The sequence below is a fragment of the Ptychodera flava genome, chromosome 11 (assembly GCF_041260155.1).
Source record: "Ptychodera flava strain L36383 chromosome 11, AS_Pfla_20210202, whole genome shotgun sequence".
Lineage (NCBI taxonomy): Eukaryota > Metazoa > Hemichordata > Enteropneusta > Ptychoderidae > Ptychodera > Ptychodera flava.
Window position 1 is genome coordinate 21,133,828 of NC_091938.1, and position 10,529 is coordinate 21,144,356.

The 10,529-nt window shown below is 36.7% G+C and overlaps 1 protein-coding gene across 1 annotated transcript; it reads left to right on the plus strand.

The window, feature by feature from the left end:
• The first annotated feature begins 5,119 nt into the window (after positions 1–5,119).
• On the plus strand, positions 5,120–7,357 carry LOC139143799 (uncharacterized). The gene is made up of 2 exons (XM_070714362.1): positions 5,120–5,237; positions 5,711–7,357. The coding sequence occupies exons 1-2, from the start codon at positions 5,149–5,151 to the stop codon at positions 6,477–6,479; spliced, it is 858 nt and encodes a 285-aa protein (XP_070570463.1). The 5' UTR covers positions 5,120–5,148; the 3' UTR covers positions 6,480–7,357.
• Positions 7,358–10,529: the final 3,172 nt, after the last annotated feature.

Below are 10,529 nucleotides of genomic sequence, written 5' to 3' on the forward strand. Positions count from 1 at the left end.
GTTTACAACACCTATACCTCTTGCATGGTACAAACGTTGTCATTACAGCCCTTACCATTTCATAACTGAGTGGAAGTGAAAGTCATGGAAATGCAACAGTATGCAATATAATGTAATGACATGGGTTTACTTTATGTATTTATCCGAAGAAGAACTGCCGACTTGTAAAAAAGTAAACCTAAAGCAACCACATTCATTTATAAAATGAAAATTGCTCTACATTTGTAAATATGTTATGATGTGTTCAACAAAATGCAGTACAGGTGTTCGTAAATTCTTTTGACTGCGTAAATATTGACGTACAGATAATAAGGAAATATCAAGCCGTTGTGGACAATCAAAACACAAAGTGATTTAGTTCACAATTCTGACCGTAAGATGGTCATTAACACAATGTATTCAACAATTATCTAAGATATTGTATTTGTCGATTTTTCGAAGTTAAACCTCTCTGATATACAGCATTTTTGTTACTCATAAATCTTCTCTTACACTAACCGTGTAAACGTTCATCTTCATAGTGCAATTAGAGTACAGAGATAGTTATGCTTATTGACTTCTTTTGACTCTTGATATTCTTCGAATTTTTGGGTTAAAAGTTTACATTATGTACTTATTTTAACTTTTGTTTTCATCCCTCAATATCAGATGACGCTTATCTAGGTTGCTTTGAAACCGAGTTATTAGACCCTCTCCTAAAGGATCGATTCTCCCTTTCCAATGAAATGACGATAGAATACTGCCTTGACGGCTGTCGTGACGATAAGTATATTTATGCTGGCGTACAAGAAGCTAACAAATGCTTTTGTGATGATACATTCGATAGCGATAATAATGCAACTCTGAATGAAGAATGCAATTCTGACTGCGTCGGCAATAGAAGCCAGGCCTGTGGTGGTAAAAGTAGTCGCTTCGATGTTAAATTCATTGGTGTATATCCGAGTAAGGACTTAATTAAATTATCTTACATTATTCAAAGACATTAGTTGCAGTACAAAATAAAAGTATACGTACCAGTACGGCCACGAAACACAATTAAACTGTTTTGGAACTACGGTAACACGTTTAAATATAGAAATATAGAAAGATATCTGCTGTGATTCTCCATTAGGATTGACTTGGTCTACAAAACAGAACTCTTGTATGCTAGAAAGGCTCGGAAGCCGAGCAGGTGTTTACCGCCCTTCATATCCTAATCCAAAAAGATGATGACCGAATGAACAGGTCTCATTGACAGCATATAGTAACTTGTGTGTTTTTGGCTATTTCAGAATTATACTGAATAAAAATAATTAGGAATTCGATAATTTCGTTGATACAGTGCAGTGACGTGTCCTTTTTTCTTGCTTTTCTTATTTGACGTATTTGACATAATCCCAACATTCGTCATCAGCATCCATGGGTGGCTGCGGTGGCGTTGCTGAGCAGAGTCGAGGTACAGTCTACTCACCGGGATTCCCTGGAAAACACATCGGAGAGGAAGAACAAGAATGCAAGTGGGGTATCTATGGACCGGATGGCACTGTACTTGAAAGCGAATTTATTATGTTTGACATTGACGATCAGTACACAATTACAATAATTGATGTAGGCAGTGATAGTCAACAGGAGTTCAGAAGAGGCACAGATCTGGAGGTAAAACATACAACCACAAATGAAATGAAGGTGAAATTTCTGTATGAAGCGGGTGGTATCGACATCAAGGCAACCGCAATATTCGCACTGGAATGGAAAGGTAAGCTTTGCTAACGATTGGTCATTTGTTAATGTAAATATAGCTAAAGAAAGAATAAAACAGATTCGATGAAACCATGATTTTCATTCAGAACCTTAGGTTTTACCCAACTTCACCCTCTGTTATATTGCTCACTATTATCACTGCTCTAACGACTTTCTATTGAACATTCTCCTAGTACAATGATTATTGTACTTACATATATATGACGGCATGACAATCATGTTTGTTATTAGCTGTGTGGCCATGCTATGATAACCACACAATTGAAAACGGCATCATTAGTCCTATGGATGGGTACACTTACGTGCCTGGGGATAAACTGGTTCTAGAATGTGACAAAGGACACTACCCTTCGACAAACATTACAAGTGTGACGTGCCAAGAAGATGGTACATGGGATGATACCTTATCTGATTGCATCGGTGAGTGCTCTAAATGTGCTATTGTCATTAAAATCACATGATGTAACGTCAAATTCAAAACAGACAATTTATCATTACGCCATGCATTTACTACACTAAAATACCAATATATTATGATATGATATCACATGATGGGATATTATATTATATTATTATATTATATTATATTATATTATATTATATTATATTATATTATATTATATTATATTATATTATATTATATTATATTATATTATATTATATTATATTATATTATATTATAAAATGTGAAGTGAGGTAGGAAGTCAGATCACGTAAGAAGGTAAAGTGCAGTGATGTTATGCAATTTCAAGTGGTATGATGGGATGTGATGGGATGAGATAGGAAGTTATGTCATGTGATCTGATGTGAGATCAGATAAGGTAATTATGATATATTCATCTTGACATGTTTATAAATACTCCAGAGTTTTATTCCACTTTTAGTTGTATCTTGTGGCGACCCAGGAAAACCTGACCAGGGAGGAAGAATAGGTGACGATTTCACATACGAGTCCGAAGTTCAGTACAGTTGCACCGAGGGATATACCTTGAATGGTACAGATACAATTGTTTGCCAGGCAAATGGAGAGTGGAGCGACGATCCACCTACCTGCATAAGTAAGAAACCGTGGAATGTTATTAATTGTTAGAGAAAAAGAGTTATCGTTCATTCTGAGACGTGCAATGAGGAAATTACCACTCACCTCCAAATAAACAGTTGATGAAAAAAACACCAGCTCGGTCAAGCAAACTAGGGATATTTAGATAATGAAAGGCATTTACAAGAATGACTAAAATTGTACAGAATCATCGAAAACAACAAAATAATGGTAATATATACTTACATACATAATACACTTACGCATATCACTTGAAATTTATTTTCATATAAATCAGTTGTCTATCTATCTATCTATCTATCTATCTATCTATCTATCTATCTATCTATCTATCTATCTATCTATCTATCTATCTATCTCTATCTATCTATCTATCTATCTATCTATCTATCTATATTATATTATATTATATTATATTATATTATATTATATTATATTATATTATATTATATTATATTATATTATATTATATTATATTATAAACTGTGAAGTGAGGTAGGAAGTCAGATCACGTCAGAAGGTAAAGTGCAATGATGTGATGCAATTTGAAGTGATATGATGGGATGAGATTAGGAAGTTATGTCATGTGATCTGATGTGAGATCAGATAAGGTAATTATGATATATTCATCTTGACATGTTTATAAATACTCCAGAGTTTTATTCCACTTTTAGTTGTATCTTGTGGCGACCAGGAGAACCTGACCAGGGAGGAAGAATTGGTGACGATTTCACATACGAGTCCGAAGTTCAATACAGTTGCAGGGAGGGATATACTTTGAATGGTACAGATACAATTGTGTGCCAGGCAAATGGAGAGTGGAGCGACGATTCACCTAAATGCATAAGTAAGAAAACTGTGGAATGTTATTAATTGTTAGAGAAAAAGTGTTATCGTTCATTCTGAGACGTGTAATGAGGAAATTACCACTCACCTCCAAATAACAGTTGATGAAAAAAACACCAGCTCGGTCAAGCAAACTAGGGATATTTAGATAATGAAAGGCATTTACAAGAATGACTAAAATTGTACAGAATCATCGAAAACAACAAAATAATGGTAATATATAAGAAAACTGTGGAATGTTATTAATTGTTAGAGAAAAAGTGTTATCGTTCATTCTGAGACGTGTAATGAGGAAATTACCACTCACCTCCAAATAAACAGTTGATGAAAAAAACACCAGCTCGGTCAAGCAAACTAGGGATATTTAGATAATGAAAGGCATTTACAAGAATGGCTAAAATTGTACAGAATCATCGAAAACAACAAAATAATGGTAATATATAACTTACATACATAATACACTTACTCATATCACTTGAAATTTATTTTCATATAAATCAGTGTCTATCTATCTATCTATCTATCTATCTATCTATCTATCTATCTATCTATCTATCTATCTATCTATCTATCTATCTATCTATCTATCTATCTATCTATCTATCTATCTATCGCTCTCTCTCTCTCTCTCTCTCTCTCTCTCTCTCTCTCTCTCTCTCTCTCTCTCTCTCTCTCTCTCTCTCTCTCTCTATATATATATATATATATATTATGACGTAAATTAGTTATCAATTGTGGAGAGCCCGAAGATGTAGACAACGCATATAAATACGGTGATACATTCACATACAACAATACGGTGTCCTACAAGTGTCATGATGGGTATGAGCTGGAAGATGGAAGCGATACCATTATTTGTGGAACTAACGGCGAATGGACTGATTTGCCTTCTTGCGTTCCTACCGAGCAAACAGGTGGGTGATAACATTACCATCTGCATTGCTAAATATGCAGATTTAGGCCCTAAGACTTAAAAGTTTTGCATTACGACAGGTCCATAAACTCATTTCGTGGAAAACTTCTTCGATTGCCCTAATGTGTTCTGATAAAAGATTGAAAGTCGATCGGGCAAACGTGACACAATTTGATGTGTCCGATGGTTGCTTAGATTTATCTTTATCATAAGCTCGTTCAGGAAGTGCGCAACATCTCATCAGCGTAATGCATTGCATGTGCTCTGGTAAATCGCGATTGAGACACTTGGACCTACGAAGAAATTGAATTCTATAAAAATATCAGTACCTGTTATTAGAATTGTGATGTATATTATTATTAACATATTTGTATTTTCTTTCTTTTTCAGAAGATTCAAATGCTCTATGTAAGTTTCTCATTATTTTAAAAATCAACGTCATATATTCAGTGTAATAACATTCTCGGATCAAAGTATCTTTTCACTAGATATGTTAATTTTTCTAAATAGCGCAAGAGAACATGTGAACGCTTACAAAAAACTGGAGTATTGTCGTCAACAGAGAGCTTAACCCACTTTATGTCTTGTCATGTCCATAGATATTGCAGTTGTTGGTTGCGTGTTAGGTATCCTGGTCTTGATTGGCTTTATTGTTGCCATGGCAATGCTGTTTCGAAGGTTTGTAGTTCATTTCAATAGTAACTTGTAGATTGGCTAATGACTGTGCCCTTTTTGACTACCTATTTTAGATATGCGTTTGGGTTTTTTGGCAAATTGCGGGGGCTAAATATTTTACCGAGTCATTTGTGATGTAGTTACCGACATGAATCGAACCCAGCGCGGAATTTTCATGCTGTGAGCTGTTCCTCAGCTTTCTTTCTATAGCAGGTATTTTTGCTACCTGCATCCCGCTCTCTCTCTCTCTCTCTCTCTCTCTCTCTCTCTCTCTCTCTCTCTCTCTCTCTCTCTCTCTCTCTCTCTCTCTCTCTCTCTCTCTCTCCCGTCTGTCTGCCTATCTCTCATTTGTCTCGTCTTTATTGTTTGTTTCTCGCGTGGTCATAGTGTTGCTGCGCTAGCCTTTAAATTGGAATGTGATTTCTTTGATTCAGATCCGCCATGGGCATAACTGTTTCTACTTCTGTTTTGCGCAGATCAAAATATCAAAAGTCTAAAAGACACCAAACATCCTCTGACAATGTTTATTCTGGATCTACGGATGATGATCGTCCCTGGCACGAATACGAAACTGTTCCAAAATCTCAACCACTGAATAACACAAAGAACAACAGGACAACAGCAAAAAATACTCTGGTGACCACAAATCCTGCCTTCGATGGTGAATTGACACAGTCTGCCGCCCAAAAGGACATGCTGGACGGTAATGCGCATCGTGGAGGGAGCGATAACGCTACCGGTCATGTTTACAACTACATCGACTGCAGTAAGGTGGACCCTCAAAGTGGCTTTGTCGTGAATGATCTGTATCGTCCATGTAGTTTTGTCACTGATTCGGCGGCTGTGACGTCATCAAGTAAATACCAATGGCAGAGAGATGTCCGTAAACCTAAAGACGTCACTTCCTTCGACAGCAAAACTCAAGCGGTTGGCGAAGATGGCGTTGGGTTCAAAGACAACGACATCTATGAGGGCGGTGACACAGATGGAAATACCAAAGATCACAATGAATATGCTGACCTCCAAGGCGACACTTCGGGCTTTGTTGACAATGTCCTGTACGAGCATGGCGATGAAGCGCCGTCTGGGTCTGAACGAAGACAACATGTTCATGACATCTCTGGTGACGACAAAGCGGATGGTAATGGTGACGGTGTCTACTACTCTACGATAGGACATGGTGATACGGCTGGCATATTAAAGGATAATATTTCATACGAGCCCGCGACATTCCAACAAAGTTAGAGAAAAAAAAAATTGACATTGCTCATAGGCAGTTACGTCATTTTCCCATTCCTTTTGTATTGAGGAAGTACTCGTTCGTAGCCAGAGACACTCGTAACTAGAATCTGCTACAACGCCAGTGATTTTCAATCAACAAAAATCGGAACTTGGAAGACACAAATTTACAAAGGACTACATAGTTTATTGATCTGATGCCTTCCCCTTTGTTGGTGATTTGAATGCAGACATTTACAACAGAACATGTCAATTATCAAACAAGATTCATGGAAAGAAGCTCAAAATAGAGCGATTTCGCCCCTTTAAGGTAGAATGCGCCTCGGGGAACAGATATTCGGACTCTGGAACTTTTACAATTCGCATATACCACTTTTTGGGGTTCATTTTGAAGCTCCTGGTCACGGTAAAAAAAACTTTTTGCCGGCTTAGTTTTTCGAAATTCGAAAATTTTATTTTTTCTCCATAGAGATCACACAGGGATGGCGGCCATTTTGAATTTTAAATATCGGTAAATCTTGGGTTATTTGTTTCTCTAGTACCAAAATTTGCACGGTGACCCGGAATTTTTGAAAGAAAATTGTTGAAAGATACCTTAAGGAAAGTTTGAGCGAAAGTTTAAGTCTTCACTTTCGAGGCACATACTGCCTTCATAGGTCAGTATAAGAGGGGAATGCGAAACATACCCTCACACATATTTGCTATTATTAGACAGATTTTCCTATAGTCAGAAGTACTTTACTGAATTCTTTCGAACAGTTATTTGTACAACCATTTTAAAATCCAATATATCAACGCTCGGATCAGCATATGTGATTAATTCAAGAGAACTCACAGAGAAACATGAACTATGACACAAAGATCTATACTTTACGTACGTCTTTCTTTTTAAAAAAACATCGTATTGTGGACTCTGTAAGGGGGTGACATCAAAAGTTCAATGTCTTCTTTACGTTTTGCACACCCCACCCCCTCACCATGAAGCTTAATTGTTGAATGTTGATCAGAGGTTCCCATTATTTCCTTACTGTGATACTTCAAATCATACTAAAACTTACTAAGGATGGATGATATTGCAAGAGACAACATTATTCAAATGAAAAACACCTTTATCTCATTAAAAAAAACTTCTCGGTCTGTCACTGTTAATGTAACACCAATATCAAAGTATTTGCTTCGGACAACATCAACAAACAATGTAAAAACAGAGTGTCTACACTTCCTCACGACCTCATCCGCGGTCTTTCGGATCGCCATTGACCCGATTTTGCGATCGAATTTGCGGCAAAATGAGCGAAAATGCGTAATTACGTAATTACGACAACATTTTATACAAACCAAAGTAAGATATCGTTATTTTATAGAAAACTCTGTTTGGGTTAAGCCAAACTTAAAGAATCATTATTTTTATCTGACATCGATCTTTCGACCTTGCCCCTAAGGATCACATATATTTAAGGATAAATTTAGTTTGCCTGGTCAACGTCCACGCAATGTAATTAGCCCACGGGCCACTATTGTGTAGCGATATTGCTCAGCGACCGTTGTTTACTGGCGAATCGTTCTGATCATTAGGTGGTACAAGCGATATCGACGGCCCAAAATATTTCACATATTTCTGCGCGTAGGGTGTCATTTAAATATTTTGCAATAACAGATTAGATTCAGTGGCGCGTTACCGTGCTCAAGCGACCGATATACGTTGCGCTGGGGAAATGCCAAATGCCAAATGCCAATGTGATGGGAACTCAGTGTTGAAGAAGATGTTCAATCGATTGGCATATTTATTAAAACATTTCTTTGATCACAGGATTGCGTACTGGAATCTGAAACGTTTGTACGCGTCTAAGCCACCACTAGCTCTGGGCTACACATCGGTTTAGTCAAAGCAATGCATTCCAAGGTTGCTCGGCACTCTAACCACTGTTATTAGACAGAATCAGTGACCCATATAACTATTAATATTATCTTAACAACTGTGAAAAACAATGTACACCGAGCGAATAGTCCAGAATAGCAAGCTCTCACACCCTGCCCCCTCTTATTTTCTCTATACACTTTGTATTTACTCATTTTGGAACCTGTTTAGGAAAACGTTGTCATATTTATCGGCATGTACTTGGAAAACGAATATTCAATTTACTCAATAAATCGAGAATGCAGTAATTTTTAATTTTAATTCACTGTATCGGTAAATTTGAGAAGATTGCTTCCCAATTTAATAAATTTAGATCTACAGTAGCCCATGATTATTAGTTTGACGATTCCTCAGGCAAAATATAAACATAAGTGTAAATTTTAGATTTTTGAATTTTTTTATAACGGGACATACAGGCCTACGCTGACTCTCAGATATTCGTACATTTTGTCTACTGCTTGTCGGGGCTCATTTGGAGCTGTTGGACTAAATTATGTTTATATTTCCTTAAAAATCAAAAATTCAATTTTCACCACAGAGTTAACACTTGGACTACTTCGGGGCAAGGGTGACAAAATTTTCTGATATTCTACGCGTAAGGTAATATCGTCTACTATCAGACAATATATGTCTGTATTGCCATTCTCCTATTCTTTAGAAAGCGCTGATATGAACCCGTATTTTAACATGTTAAAATATGAATCATTATTTCACTGTGACTGGAACTACTTACAGCGAACAGAACTCATAACACTCCAAAAGGTCACATATACTTCAGAATCAGTCAAAATATTTTTGTTCATTTGTTAACTATTTCACTTAAGCACAAGTGCCGTTTTACCAAAAACAACAGTCCGGGTCATTTCCAAAATTGGCGACGCTGTACCATAATATTTTTTCCTGTCATTAGCCAATCAGCGGCCAGCGCGCGCGCCATAGTAAAAATTGTATTTCCTGGCAATCTCCACAATGCGTCCATGGTTACGTACGCCATACTGTGTTGAACTCTATCTTGTTATATACTATCCCGCTGCACCATTCACATAACTTTTTTGTGTATTGTCACAGATCCATGTCAAAAGTATTGTCAGTTGTCAAAGAGGGGTTTTGCCAAAACACTTGGCGTTGCACATTTCATTGAAATACAGATGTCGTTTGTGAAATAACAATTAATCGCGTCGTAATCTGTCATAATGTCGAACAGTTGTGAGGCCACTCTGTCGACACATTTCAAAACCGTGTACCATATTAAGCCTGCGTCGAACAATCACAACATATATAGGTTTCATTTTAAAGCTCTGACATCGCTCTTACTTCTTGCAAAATGCAACACGCGTACCTACACAAATAACCTTGAAAACAGTATTTCTAATAAAGATGAAGAACGTCTACTTGAGAGAAATCGATAAACTGGGGATAAGCTTAGAAATGAATCGTAAATATATCGAAATAAATCGTAAATATTTCGAATGTTTTTCCACTTATCGGACTCGTTGTTGGCTAAGACCTTTATCTCCTGCAGAACACGTTGATTGTGTTGACAGTCGAAATTTGTCGAAATTAATACGATTGAGGTTTAATAAGCGGTCAAAAATGCCGATCAAACTTGTGACCTGGCGAGACCTGTTCTTTATTAATGACGTAATCTGGTCGATGATTGGCTAAAAGTCGGAATCATTATCATAATGAGAAGCAAATTTTGGAAATGACCCGGACTGAACAAACAAGCAAACGCGTTGAAAAATTTTATGCTTTGCGGCCAACGTATTTTTATCATTCGCAACCGTTTGTGTTCTCATGTCGTCAACACTATACTGAAGAGCAGTGCAGCATGAGAGAACCGCTGAAAATGAATTTAGTATAGCTATTAATAAGCCACAAAAGCCGGCTACATCACTGTAAATACGTTGCCGATTTATGAATCAGCCTATTAGTGTTCCGTTTAAATTTCAGTGATACAGAATCCTACTATACTACCAAGAAAGTCCAAGTTGAGTGTAGGTCATTTAAACAAGTTTATGTTGCATTTACATGTAAACAAGCCAGTAACGAAAATATGCAAGTAGACGGTGTAAATGCCTTTGAATTATTTTATTCGTATTGAACAGATTGCACAAAAATTGTCAAGTTATGTTTAA